General features: G+C 36.7%; 2 protein-coding genes across 2 annotated transcripts; one reads left to right on the forward strand and one right to left on the reverse strand.

Moving 5' to 3' along the window:
* On the reverse strand, positions 1,422-1,799 carry LOC108660669. The gene has a single exon (XM_018114927.1). It carries the CDS (start codon positions 1,797-1,799, stop codon positions 1,422-1,424), a length of 378 nt encoding a protein of 125 aa, XP_017970416.1.
* LOC18609085 lies at positions 14,378-15,252 on the forward strand. The gene has a single exon (XM_007044060.2). The coding sequence runs from the start codon at positions 14,469-14,471 to the stop codon at positions 15,228-15,230; it is 762 nt and encodes a 253-aa protein (XP_007044122.2). The 5' UTR covers positions 14,378-14,468; the 3' UTR covers positions 15,231-15,252.

Genomic DNA, 15,465 nt, shown 5'->3' on the forward strand with positions numbered 1-15,465 from the left:
CTCTTGTGCACTCCCTACACGCACAAGGCAATACCACCATATGTGCACTCCCTACTCGCACATTTCAATGTCATCATGTGTGCACTCCCTACTCGCACACCTCATTATCATCATACAACATTATTTATCATTGCACAACATACATTCAAATATGTATACCAACACAATATAGGAGCACATGAATTCATCCTCTTTACACATTTCACACCTTTTACAACATCAAAGCATTTATCAAGGGCTTGTTCCCAAGCACCCATTTTTAATGAAAAGTTGGATAAAATCATGCAAATAATTCATCTCAACACAATTCTATTTTCCAAAATAATTTTGAAATGCAAGTTCACTCACCGGTTTTGTTGAACCTCTAATCGACTCTAACCTCCACTAATGGTTCAAATGGGGCTGTGGGGCCTCGTTGGAACCTATCACGCACAAAAACATCACAACCAATCCAATTTACATTAATATCACTCCAAAAGCTAGTTTCTAATTCAAGTTCTACTAGTCATTCCTAATTGGCTTCCAATTATATCAAATGGCTATTCCTTGCACTACTCTAATCACATTAAAAATGAATAAACAACTTCAACAATAAAACAACTCATAATTCCAATTACTAGCCATTATCAACAACTTAAAACCAAGCCTAGTTCATCACTCACTTTAGGGTTTCTTTGAAGCTGAATTCTCTTCCAATAGCTTCCAAACAAATGTGGAAAGTCTCTCTCTCTCTCTCTAAAATGTCTAGCTAGTGAGAGAGTGTAATAAGGAAAGGTTTTTGAGGGTTTTATGGTGAAAAAGTAAAAGAGTACAAAGAACTTTGTGAAAAGGTGCACAAAAACATGAAAATCAAGGTTAACTCGAGGAAATATATGGAAGTTTCAAAGCAAGCTTCCATGAGGGGTGCAAAAACATGAGAAAGGAAGAAGACGAAGAAGAAGAAGAAGTGCTGAAAATTTGAAAAACCTCCTAGAAACTTAGATATTTATGCTTTATGTTTATCCATTTTCTCATAAAATTACCAAAATGCCCTTAACAAGGTCATTTTGTCTTTCCATTGCCTTTATACAATCTTTTTACTTCTTTGACATTGAGACAAGGTCCATAAGGGTCTAGAAATTCTCAAGTTCATGAAAAATTAAAAATTTCAACTCGAGATTCAAAATCACCGTTTTACCCTTACCGTGAAAATTATCATTATTTCTATCTTCTTCATTATCTTACCCTCATTCATTCATTCCTTAAGCCTACTTGGACCTTAATAATATTAAAAAACTACTTTCAGGGGACGAAAGTACTCCTGATCCGTGTTATCATATCTACTTCTAGTTATGGGTCTCTAGAGGTCAAGATCTCACATTCTCCCCCACTAAAAGAAATTTGGTCCCCGAATTTAAATCCAACTATAAGGTAGATTACCTCTATACATTAAAGAGGTGTGGATACTTTATCCGCATCTCGTCCTCGGTTTCCCACTTTACCTCCTCACTGGTGTGGTTTCGCCATAACACTTTCACTAAGGCTACATCCTTTGAACGGAGCTTTTTAACTTGCCGATCAAAGATAGCTACCGGTTGGTCCTCATAGGTCAAATCATCTTTCAGTTGGATGGTCTCATACCGTATTACATTAGATGGATCCGGGTTATACTTCCTAAGCATTGACACATGAAACATGGGGTGAATATTCGAAAGGTTTGGCGATAATGCCAATCGATATGCTACTGCTCCAACCCTTTCTAAGATCTCGAAGGGTCTTATATACCGAGGGCTCAATTTTCCTTTCTTGCCAAACCTCATTACCCCTTTTGTCGGTGAGACCATAAAAAATACATGATCCCCTACCTGAAACTCCAAGTCTCTCCGTCTGTTATCAGCATATGATTTTTGTCTACTTTGTGCTGACAACATCCTTTGTCGAATCATATGTATATTCTCGGTGGTGTCCTCCACCAACTCAAGCCTCAAGAGTTTCCTTTCTCCCACCTCTAGCCATCCAATGGGTGACCTACATCTCTGTCCATATAATTCTTCAAATAGTGCCATTTGGATACTATTTTGGAAATTGTTGTTGTAAGCAAACTCCACTAAGGGTAGATATCAATCCCACTTGACCCCAAGGTTGTCACGACCCAAATTCTGGGCCATGACCGACGCATGGGCCCAATGGACGTAGTCCATTAAGCCCAAGCAAGCCTATTAATCTGACATGTTCATCATTCCATCATAAACTGCTAAGTCATATTTCATAACTTAGAATCAAAATAATATTAAACATTACCACCTCATATTGGCATACCAAACAAGTGTATATACATTATCTACAATATGTATCTTAATAATTTACATTAGGTTGTCTATACATAACAAAAGAATACTCGACTTCCAGCGGAGGGACTCGGACGAATGTACAGTTACTAAATGTCGGGACACATACCAAAAGTTAGATACAAGTCTACAAGGACACCTTATCCTAGTTACCGGCTGCCTCGTGATCTAAAAACATGAAGTTGAAAAACAGTGAGTATAAACCCAGTGAATGAACAAGAAAGGGAAGAAGCATACCATAAAGAATGTTTAATGAAATCATGATGCATTCTTTTTCAAAACAATGTAATTTGTTTTTGAACTTATTAAACCCCTCATGTAAACCCTACATGAGAAAAATCACTTATTGAAAGAAGTTCATGCTTAACAAAGGATTTGGAGAGTGAAAACTTTAATAGCATTCATGCGAATCAAGTTAATAAACGATGGGTCCTCGCTGTAGCAGAAAGGCATTCTTGCTATAACTACACTGCAGCGAGAATGAATTTTTGCTGCAGCAACACTTGATTTAAATTATCAACTAACCGAGGGTTTTTTGACTGGCCGAGGGTTTCTCACCAAACTTCCTCATATTAAGCTTAATTCATTTATTCCTTAATGTTGGAAATCCATGCTCAAATATGGTAGCAAAAAAGTGGAAAATAGGGCAACAATTGATCAAAATGAGGTGAAAAACAGAAGGTTTTTCGCTGCAGCGAGATTTTGGTCATAAAATAGAAAGTTTTTCGCTGCAGCGAAAATGGATTCTAGCTGCAGGGAGTTTTTGGCCAGCCTACCCTTTCAAAACCCGAGAGTTTCTCAATGAATCTCGCTGCAGCGAGAATCAGAACATCAAGAAAAAGGTTCCCTTTTCCCTTAAAACAAAGCCATCTTGCTAAATAACAAAAACAACATGTAACACATGTAAACTCCCAAATTTCAACAAATCAAATGCTCACATTTTTGCATTTACAACTATATACCATATATGTATATATATATAGATATCAATCATCATATACGCCCTCATATCATCATCATCTCATATGCAACGGCTTATGCGCACTCCCACTCGCACATAGCCGAGTCGCAACGGCTTATGTGCACTCCCACTCACACATAGCCGGGTCAGCAACGACTTATGTGCACTCCTAATTGCACATAGCCAGGTCCACATCAACATACAAAGAAGCACCCAATGCATATCATGCATACTATCATATTTTGATAACACATAGCACATTGTATAGCACATTTCCACAATATAAAATCACTTCACCAAAGGCTTGTTCCCAAGGCACATTTTCAAAGTCAAGTTAGATAAAATCATTCACATTCCCCAAAACAAGTTTGAAATGCAAGTCCACTCACCGGTATATTGTTGAGCCTTTCGCTAACTCTAACTCCCCTAATTGTCCAAATGGAATGATAAGGCTTCCTTGGAACCTACCATCACATTAATATCACCATTATGTTAATTCACATACTATAAACCCTAAAAGCTATCTCTTGACTAGCTTTCAATTGTCACTTTAAATGGCTATCTATGTTCATTATCTTAATCACTATAAAAGGAATAAACATGCTCAACAATAAAACAGCTCATATTCTAAGTTACTAGTCATTATTCACAGCTAAAAATCAAGCTTAGTTCATCACTCACCCTAGGGTTCCTTTGTAGTCAAATTCTCTTCCAATAGCTTCCACACAAATGGGGTAATTCTCTCTTTCTCTCTCTAGAATGCCCAACTAGTGAGAGAAAGTATGAAAATAAGATTTTATCAAAGGTTTTAAGGAGAGAGAGTGAAAAAATACAAGGGTTCTAGTCAAAAGGGCTCGAAGATATGAAAACTAGAGCTGGAAAGAGAAAATCATGCAAGCTCTATATCAAGCTTCTATGGAGGTTTTAAAGAAACGAGAGAGGGAAGAAGGAAGAAGAAGACAAGCTACTGGAAAATGGGAGAAGAAGCTGCTGGAAGAAGGATATTTATAGGCTAAACTTATCCATTCCCTTAAAATTACGAAAATGCCCTTGACTAGATAGCTTGTTCTCATGCAACCCTTTGTGAAATCTTTTTACTCCTTTGACACCGGGACAAGGTCCATAATGGTCTAGACATACTCGGGTTCATGAAAACTTAAAATTTTAACCTGAAGTGAAAAATGACCATTTTGCCCCTACCGTGAAAATCACCAAAAATTTTGTTCCCTTTTCATTTAACCCCTAATTTCATCATCCATTTATGCCTTAGGCCTACTTAGGCCATAATATTGTTTAAAATCTTACTTTTATGGGTTTGGTAAGGAAATGACAAAATTACCCCTGATTAGGTTTATCGCGTATACTTCCCTTTACGAGTCTATAAAGGTCAAGGTCTCACAAAGGTCCATTACACAGGCCCTCAACATATCTTTCAATATCTGTATTGTTCGTTCAGACTGCCTATCTATTTGAGGGTGGAAAGCCGTGCTAAAATCCAACTTAGTGCCCAATGCTTCCTATAGCTTTTCCTAGAACCTACTGGTAAATTGTGCCCCCTATCGAATACTATAAAAACAGGAATGCCATGCAGTCGTATTATCTCGTCTACATAAAGCTGGGTGTACTGGGCGGCCCCGTATGTAGTTTTAACTGGAAGAAAGTGAGCTGATTTTGTTAACCGATCTACTATGACCCAGATCGAGTCGTAACCCCCACTAGTCCGAGGCAAACCCATTACAAAGTCCATTGCAATATGTTCCCACTTCAATTTAGGCACTGGTAATGGCTGTAGTAGCCTTGCAGGCCTTTAATACTCGACCTTAACTTGCTGACAAACCAGGCACTTGGAGATGAACTTAACTACATCTTTCTTGAGTCCTTCCCACTAATATACCTCCTTCAAATCTTGATACATCTTTGTAGCCCCTGGATGTAGCACATAGGTTGCCATGTGTGCTTCCTCCAATATTTCTTTCCTCAATCCATCACTAGCGAGCACATAAAGTCTAGTTCCATACCTCAACACTCCATTTGTGCCTTTAGTAAACATTTTCCATTTCTTTCCTTGAGGGTCTTCCAAGTCCTTAGCTATGAACTCATCTTTACTTTGTGCTTCTTTAATCCGGTCCATTAAAATAAGCCTCACTCTAAAATATCCTAGCAATGCATTTACCTCCAAAACTTCCAAATGCACTCCCATGTCTCCCAAACTATGGATCTCCCTAATCAAAGATCTCCTATCTGTAGAGACATGTGCCAGACTCCCCATAGATTTTTGACTCAAGGCATCCGCCACTACATTTACCTTGTCGAGATGGTAAAGAATAGTACAATCATAATCCTTTAGCAACTCCATCCATCTACATTGCCACAAGTTAAGATCCCTCTACTAAAATATATACTTTAAACTTTTGTGGTATGTATATATCTCGCAAGTCTCACCATACAAGTAATGCCTCCAAATCTTTAAGGCAAACACAATTGCTGCCATATCCAAATCGTGTGCGGGGTAATTCTACTCATGCCTTTTAAGTTGCCTTGATGTATACGCAATCACCTTCCCATGCTGCATTAATACACACCCTAAACCAACCTGCAATGCATCACAAAATACCGTATAACCCCCTTGTGCCTTGCGGTAGGCTTAATACTAAAGTTGTGGTGAGACATGCNAAGGCAAACACAATTGCTGCCATATCCAAATCGTGTGCGGGGTAATTCTACTCATGCCTTTTAAGATGCCTGGATGCATACGCAATCACCCTCCCATGCTGCATTAATACACAACCTAAACCAACCTGCAATGCATCACAAAATACCGTATAACCCCTTGTGCCTTGCGGTAGGCTTAATACTAAAGTTGTGGTGAGACATGCCTTAAGCTTCTCAAAGCTACCCTCACAAGCATTAGACCACTCAAATTTTGTATCTTTACGTGTCAGCTTAGTCAGAGGGGCAACAATTTTGCAGAAGTCCTTCATAAAACGACGATAATAGCCAGCCAAACCCAAAAACCTTCTAATCTTCATAACTGATGTTGGCCTCGGCCATTTTTCCACTGCTTTTACTTTCTTTGGATCGACTTGTACCACATCTTTGGATACCACATGTCCCAAGAATACAACGCTTTCAAGCGAGAACTCACACTTGGAGAACTTGGCATACAATCGATGTTCTCTCAAAGTTTGGAGCATTATCTTAAGATGCTGCTCGTGTTTCTCTCTACTCCTCGAGTAGATCAAGATGTCATCAATAAACACTACCACGAACTTGTCTAAATAAGACTTGAACACTCGATTCATCAAATCCATAAAGGTTGCAGGTGCATTCGTAAGCCCAAATGACATCACGAAGAACTCATAGTGCCCATATCTTGTTTGAAATGCGGTCTTGGGTATATTGTCATTCCGGATCCTCAACTGATGGTACCCAGATCGTAAATCTATCTTAGAGAAACATTGTGCTCCTTGTAGTTGATCAAATAAATCATCTATTCTTGGAATAGGGCACTTATTCTTCACTGTTACCTTATTAAGTTGTTGGTAGTCAATACATAATCTAAGTGACCCATCTTTCTTCTTTACAAATAGCATCAGTGCTCCCCATGGTGAGACGATGGGGCAAATGAAACCTTTATCTAACAAATCCTCCAACTGATCCTTAAGTTCCTTAAGCTCCACCAGTGCCATTTTATATGGGAGAATGGATATAGGTCTAGTGTCGAGAATCAAATCTATGCAAAATTCAATCTCTCGTTCTGGAGGCAAACTTGGTAGTTCCTCAAGAAATATATCCATGAACTTATTCACCACCAACACTTGGCTTATATCTCTAACCTTCGCCTAAGTATCCCTTAACACAGCCAAGTAACCTAAACAACCCTGTCTTAACAACCTTCTGGTAGACATGACCGATATCAAATTGGTTGGAGCATTACTCTTATCCCCTTGAATACTAAATGATGGTTCACCGAGAAAATCAAATCTAACCAATTTATGATAACAATCCACACTGGCATGGCAGAGTAATAGCCAATCCATTCCCAAGATCACATCAAAGTCGAAGGTGTCTAACACCACTAGATTCACCAAAGTGTCTTTATCCTAGACTCGAACTACACAGGACTCATATTCCCATTCGGTCACAAATACCTCCTTTAAAGGAGTAGACACCACTAATTGTTCTTCTCTCCTAACATAATCCTTACCCAAACGAGATGCAAAGCGTGGAGAAATAAAAGAGTGGGTAGCACAAGGATCAAACAATACTCGAGCATTCATATTACAAACGAAAAGAGTACCTGAGACCACTGCATTAGATGTCTGGTCTTCTTGGGGTGTTAAAGCATATACCCTCGCTTGACCTCTACCGGCGAAATTCTGACGTCCAGACCCAGAAGGCTTGCCTTGAGAAGAAGTGACAACACCTCTACCTCTTGATCCATTAGCTTTCCGATTAGATGGGGTGACAACTAAAGGAGCAGATGAAGTTGGCTAGGTGGATCTGTGAGCAGAACCTTGTGATTGATGAGTCATCGAGCAATTTCTCCTAATATGTCTAAGTTGACCACAACCGAAACAAACTTTTGTAGTAAGAAAACATTGTCCCTTATGTCATACCCCACAAGTATTGCAAGGGTTGATAACTTGACTACTCTACCTTGAATCTTGCTACCTTCCCCTACCAAAGGTTTTCTACCCTGATCCAACGCTAGCACTAGCCACATCACTCCCCTGTTGGGATAATCATGATTCTTTCTGTGGGCCTTGACGGCTAGAAGATGAAATACCACTGCTGAAATCCATGCGACCTTGATAGCCCTCTGTCTTGGCCCTTTTTGCTCTATCCTTCACAACCCTACTCTCACTAGTCCTCATCTCAATCCGTTGAGCGCAATCCACTACTGTAGAGTAAGTGCTGAAATCTCGAGATGCCATAGCCCTAAACAATGGCTCCACTAGCCCATCCATAAACCTTTGTATCTTCATCTCTTCTTTAGAAACTAAATAAGGCGCATGCCGAGACAACTGTGTGAATTTTATGTCGTAATCAGACACTGTCATACTCGAGGTCTGTACCAAAGCCTTAAACTCCCTAGCTTTGGCATTACGTGCACTGAGTGGTAAAAATTGATCTAAAAGAGTTATACTGAACTCACTCCAAGTCAACGGTGCTGCATCCTTTGGTCTGCCTCTACATAAGGAACTATACCACTCTTGCGCTACATCCTTTAATCAAAAAGTGGCTAGCTTGATTGATCGGACACTAGAACATCCCAAGGCTTTACAAATTTTCTCCATCTTATCTAAGAAAATCTAGGGTTTCTCCGATGCATCAGACCTTAAAAATGACGGAGGCTTAAGCTTGAGAAAATCAGGAAAAGAAATCTCTAAATGACCCCTCTCGACCTCAAAATGTTGGCGTTCGGCTTGCCCTTGGGAACTAGGGGATTTTTAGGCCTGACACTCCGCTGGACCAACAAAAGGAAAGTCCTAGGACCTAAACAAGCTAAGGCTCTGATACTAAGTCTGTCACGACCCAATTTTTAGGCCATGAACGGCGCATATGGCCAATGGGCATAGCCTACCAAGCCCAAGCAAGCCTATTACATAATCTTGCTCAACATTCCATCAACTATTCTCAAGTCACCTTTCATAAGTCCAACTTATAATCACTTTCATAATGGGCTATAACAATCAAGAATTTCATTAATATAAACCCAAAATGATGTTAACATTTTAACTCATGGTGGCATTAACAGTTAAAATATACATATTTTGTCTAAGACATGTATCTTAGTACTTTACATCAAATAAATGTATTCATAAAACAAAATGACTCTTGACTTCCAGCGGAGCGACCACAGTGAAGGTGCGGCTACTGAATGCCAAAATACCTACCAAGAAGATGAAACTACGTGGACACCTAGACCTGGGTTCCAACTACCTCCTGATTTGAAAACATGAAATTGAAAACAATGAGTATAAACTCAGTGAGTGAACATAAGAAGGGAATAAGCAATAGATAGGAAGAATTTGAAAATCATGATGCACTTGTTTCAAAAACAATGCAATTGATTTAATTTCTTTCTAAAAACCCCTCTTTTCAAACTTTGATTAATAACCTCATAGTGTTGCAAAAACCCATGATCAATCCATGAAGTTAAATGGGTGAAAAATATGTCAAAATCAAGCAAGGTAGCAAGCATGGCATCAAGTTTCTCGCTGCAGTGAGAAATAGTGTCAATTTGCATGTATTTTAGTTTTTCTAGCATATCTCCCACTACAGAAGTCCAATTGACCTGATTTTTTCACCATTAGAAATATAAGAGGTAGGGCTACAACTTTTATGTTTACCACTTTTCCCAGTTCAGACGGGAAGGTGGTCAAAATCTTCCTCGAAGTGAAATCATTGCACTAAAACCGGAGAGTTTCTCGTTGCAGCGAGATTTATTCTCGCTGCAGCGAGTTGCTAGCGGCCAAAACAGAATGTTTCTCACTGCAGCAAGAACGCTTTCTTGCTGCAGCGAGAACCAAGGCACCTAAATGTAAAAAGGACTCCTTTGCACTAAAAATCCGTTCGGTGCTGCAATAAACTCAATTTGCAAGAAAATGGGAAATTCTCAAGGTTCATCATGTCAATTTCAACATGCCATACAATCACATTTTACAATCACACACATTCTATCACATATCTATAGATATAATCATATATAACCCCTACACCACCCCGCCTTCCTCAGCTCTTGTGCACTCCCTACACGCACAAGGCAATACCACCATATGTGCACTCCCTACTCGCACATTTCAATGTCATCATGTGTGCACTCCCTACTCGCACACCTCATTATCATCATACAACATTATTTATCATTGCACAACATACATTCAAATATGTATACCAACACAATATAGGAGCACATGAATTCATCCTCTTTACACATTTCACACCTTTTACAACATCAAAGCATTTATCAAGGGCTTGTTCCCAAGCACCCATTTTTAATGAAAAGTTGGATAAAATCATGCAAATAATTCATCTCAACACAATTCTATTTTCCAAAACAATTTTGAAATACAAGTTCACTCACCGGTATTGTTGAACCTCTAATAGACTCTAACCTCCACTAATGTTTCAAATGGGGCTGTGGGGCCTCATTGGAACCTATCACACAAAAAAACATCACAACCAATCCAATTTACATTAATATCACTCCAAAAGCTAGTTTTTAATTCAAGTTCTACTAGTCATTCCTAATTGGCTTCCAATTATATCAAATGGCTATTCCTTGCACTACACTAATCACACTAAAAATGAATAAATAACCTCAATAATAAAATAGCTCATAATCCCAATTACTAGCCATTATCAACAACTTAAAACCAAGCCTAGTTCATCACTCACCTTAGGGTTTCTTTGTAGCTGAATTCTCTTCCAATGGCTTCCAAACAAATGTGGAAAGTCTCTCTCTCTCTCTTTAGAACGTCCAGCTAGTGAGAGAGTGTAATAAGGAAAGGTTTTTAGGGTTTTATGGTGAAAAAGCAAAAGAGCACAAAGAACTTTGTGAAAGGGTGCACAAAAACATGAAAATCGAGGTTAACTCGAGGAATTATATGGAAGTTTCAAAGCAAGCTTCCATGGGGGGTGCAAAAACGTTGGAAAGGAAGAAGAAGAAGAAGAAGTGCTGGAAATTTGAAGAACCTCCTAGAAACTTAGATATTTATGCTTTATGTTTATCCATTTTCTCATGAAATTACCAAAATGCCCTTAACAAGGTCATTTTGTCTTTCCATTGCTTTTATACAATATTTTTACTTCTTTGACACTAAGATAAGGTCCATAAGGGTCTAGAAATGCTCGGGTTCATGAAAAATTAAAAATTTTAACTTCAGATGCAAAATGACCGTTTTACCCATACCGTGAAAATTATCGTTATTTCTATCTTCTTAATTATCTTACCCTCATTCATTCATTCCTTAGGCCTACTTGGACCTTAATAATATTAGAAAACTACTTTCAGGGTCTCACCAGAAGAAAAGACGAAATTACACCTGGTCCATGTTTTCGCATCTGCTTCTAGTTACGGGTCTCTAGAGGTCGAGATCTCACACTCATCACATGCTGTTAGCTTATTAATAAGGTTAATATTTGATGCACTGATAGTATATAGCTTTTATACACTATTAGCTCACCAAAATATGACACCTCATTAATGAGGTAAAATAAAAAATTTTTAGGGATTAAAAATTAAATATTAAAAAATTTATAATAATTAATTAAACAAAAACAATATTTTCATTTTGTTATTTCTCTCAGATATTCTTTTGCTTGTTCTCATCTTTTATCTCTCTCCAACACCATCATATTCTTTTCCTTTTCTTCCATTAAAATTAAGTTTTGCAAAATTCTACAACTTCAAAGATTAATTTTTAGATTTTTTTCTTATATTTTTTAGATTCATTTCTTATTCTTTTTTAAAAAGATTGAGAAAACATATCTTAAAAAAAATGAGAAAATAAGATTTAAATATATAAATCTTATAAGCAAAATTTTATTAAGTTAACAATTTTGCTACTAATTAACAGGATTAAGCAAAAAATTGTTCTTTTCTTAGAAGCCATATCACACCTTCCTTGTGGTACTGCAAAGGAAAATTCACTTTCACTTAGGTAATTGATTTTGAAACCCTTGTAAAATGGTTAGAACATCCCAACAAATATGATTGATTTTCATTTAAAAGTTAAAAATTAAAATGTTTATATAACATATCATATGAACAATGATTTTGGTTTAAATACCAAAAAACATGTGACTTAGTTTAACATCTCAAGTTTAAATTTATTAGCATTTTGGGTTTTAGTAAAATGGTAAAGTAATACCTAAAAAGAATTTTGGTTTTGATAGTGATTTGGAGTTTTATGAGTGCATTCTAAGGAAAAAAAACCTAACGCATGCGGAAAAAGAACAATTTTGGACTTAATGTGTTATTTATAAGTAAAATTGTTGACTAAATAAATTTATACTAATAAGATTTATTTATTTGAATCTTGTTATCTCAATCTCTAAAGAATAAAAAACGAATCTAAAAATTACTTTTGAAGTTACAAAATTTTGCAAAACATAATTTTAATAAAAGAATAAGAGAAAAAGAAAATGATGGAGTAAAAGAGAAATAGAAAAGAGGAGAACAAGAAAAAGAACGATTGAAAGAGATTGAAAGTAAAAATATTTTATTATTTAATTAATCATTATAAATTTTTAATATTTAATTTTAAGTTTTTAAAAGTTTTTTATTTTACCTCATTAATGAGGTGACACATTTTGGTGAGCTGACAGTGTACGAAAATTATACACTGTCAGTGTATTAAATATAAATCCTATTAATAAGGTAAAATTAAAAAATATTATATTTGATGCACTAACAATATATATAGGTTTAGGCTATCAAAATGTAACACCTCTTTAATGAGGTAAGATTAAATATTTCTAAAGATTTAATAATAAATATATTAAATTTTTAATGTTTAATATTATTGGGCATTATATTAAGTGAATTCTAGCCCTTCTTCTTCCTCTCCACTTTCTTTTCTTCACGCTGTGGGCTTGGCAATGGCTCCCTTATTATCATATTGATTTTGCAGCTTCCTTACTTCCTGTTCTTCTTTACTGCCAAACCATTTCCTACTTCAACTTTAAAGCCCTTTTTTCCTTTTTTTATCAATTAACCCATATGATATCTTTCAAAATTCTCATTTTCTATAGGTTTTAACTATCGAATCAATTTGGGTTGCGTATTAAAAAAAAATCAATTTGGGTCATCTTCAAAAATGAATAACTTCTAATACCCAAAATTCCTTTTCATAGTCTCTTAGAAAATTTCAATTCAAAATGTTGAGATTTTATGGGTCTTTGAAATTTCAAAGTAACCAAACTCAAATTTTTTTTCATTTCCCTAAGAGAACAATGACAAGAACGGTTTCTTTATCAAGTTCATTGAGGTTATTTTCAGCAGTAACATCAAGTAAAAATTGTGATTTGAGTACAAAGAAAAAAGCAAATATATTGTTGGTTTAATAGGGAGAGGATGAAGAAAAACATAAAATAACCGATTGAAACAAAAAAGAAAGGAAATATTGAGCTAGTAATTAGAACTTAACGAACTCAATTAACTGGAAAAACTAAAAAAATTTCATCAAAACAAAACCCTACCTTTGATTAGGATTCTTTTTTTGAGTTCTCTCCTTTTGCCTCTAATTTCAGCATGGGATAAAATGCCATTCTCATATAACAAATTTCTCAGGCTATTCCTGGAAATTGTCGTAGTAAACTAGTAATGACCCGCAAATAAAAAGCAAAATAGAAAGATCCAATATTAGCAATGAAGTGGAATAGCTTGGTTTAACTGAGACTTTTCTGGGTATGTGTAGTCGAATCTTTGCATGATGACATTTGATGCATAGCAGCCAGTTTTTACGCAAACTTCAATGGGAAAGAAAGCCTCCGACAAATGCATCACCTGCTGAGGAGAAGAGAGGGGAAGCGTGACCCAAAAGCAAGAATGCTAAGTCCCTTTGACATAATGATTAGAAAGAGCAATGTGAGAAGAAAATAAAAAGAATTTGAGTTTTTATTTAAAAATTTTATAGTTAACATTTTGATAATACGACAGTATATAGAAAAGTTTAAACTAAAAAGCTTTAAGAACTTGAAACTAAATATTACAAGCAATGCTTTGACGATGAGGTAATTGTTTGTACTTTTCTCTTGCAATGAGTTTGTGTTACTAATTGAACTCCGATGTATAGTATCTTATTAATATGTAGTCTGAATGCCAATGGGATTGGGGATCATTGTTTGGAGTACTTCATGCAAGCATGAATGTTATTCCTGTGCATCTCTTCCCTGTACATTTGTATGTAGCAATAAGTATCCTGTTAAAAACCACAATAACAGTCTCCTTTTATAGTTTTAATAGTTTATTAGGGAAAAATGATTGAAGTTGCACACAAGAAGGAAATTAAATCGAGAACTAATCAATGTATAATTTCTTCTGCAAGAATGCATGCTAACAGGGGGACCTATTTTTAGATTTGACTATTCTTTATGGTCAAAACTGAATATGTCCATCCAAACAATTGGTTTTGTTCTTCCTTCAAGACACTCAACAACACTGATGTTCAATGCTAGCAGGATCTCACAATAGGGACAAGAAACTTTTAATGCCTCGGTTTGTTGGAGCAGTATGGGAGGCATGTGATGCTCTTAAGAAGGTCCCTGCCACAAATGTGATAGCAATTGGGCGGGCAATTACGCAGGTAGCAGTTTCTGTGAAGGATGTTCTTCGTGAGATGAAAGAGCTCAAGCCTGCTTCCCCTGACCTGAGAGATGAAGCTTCTGATGGCAGTTCTAGCAAAGTAGAAAGCAGGCCTCAAGATGATGATGGTGATGATTTAAGCGAGGATGATATAGGCAGTGACTTGTCACCTGAAGAAATGAAAGTTGCTCAACTAGCTCAAGGGGTTGTATCTGAGACACTTGTGACAATAAAGGAACTTATACGCACCATCACTGGTTTGCTTAAGCAAGAAGCTCCAGACGACAATAGTAAATTTGCGGATTCTTTGGAGAAATTATTGAAGCTATGTCAAGGAGTAGGAGTACTGGCTGATGAAATTGGAGCCTGTCTTTACCCCCCTCAGGAGATTGCTGCAATAAAGGTGGCTTTGGGGAAAATATCAAGTAGCATTAATGAAGTGCAACAAGAGGTGGAAAGTTTTCAAACATCTTCCAAGTCCGTGGGTGAGGCCTGCAATGGGTTGAGGACTTTGTTAAAACAAATGGAGGCCGAACTGGATTGCTCCAGCACAACAGACTTGGCAAATAAATTGCAGAACGTTGCTGTGATCAATAAGGGAGAGAGATTTGAAACTTCTGTCAACTGAGCCAACTTGTCAAGAGAAAATTTGTTCTGAAAAGTTGTTTTCTTTTAATATTTATACTTTCTCATTCGATGTTTAAAGTCTTACTCAGCATTCTAGTCGCATAATAAATCAATTGTGCTATCTATCAGTAGAAGATTTGGTGGCTGATTTTTTCTGCTTGTCACTATGACTCATTGTTTAATAATAATAATACATAACGAGCCCACTGAATTGTTGCATAGTTAAGTCAGCTTCC

Source organism: Theobroma cacao, chromosome 2, assembly GCF_000208745.1.
Source record: "Theobroma cacao cultivar B97-61/B2 chromosome 2, Criollo_cocoa_genome_V2, whole genome shotgun sequence".
In the NCBI taxonomy this organism is placed as follows: domain Eukaryota; kingdom Viridiplantae; phylum Streptophyta; class Magnoliopsida; order Malvales; family Malvaceae; genus Theobroma; species Theobroma cacao.

Coding starts and splice junctions, on each gene's coding strand:
- LOC108660669 (XM_018114927.1), bottom strand. CDS start 1,799: ATGAGGTTTGGCAAGAAAGGAAAATTGAGCCCTCGGTATATAAGACCC.
- LOC18609085 (XM_007044060.2), top strand. CDS start 14,469: ATGCTAGCAGGATCTCACAATAGGGACAAGAAACTTTTAATGCCTCGG.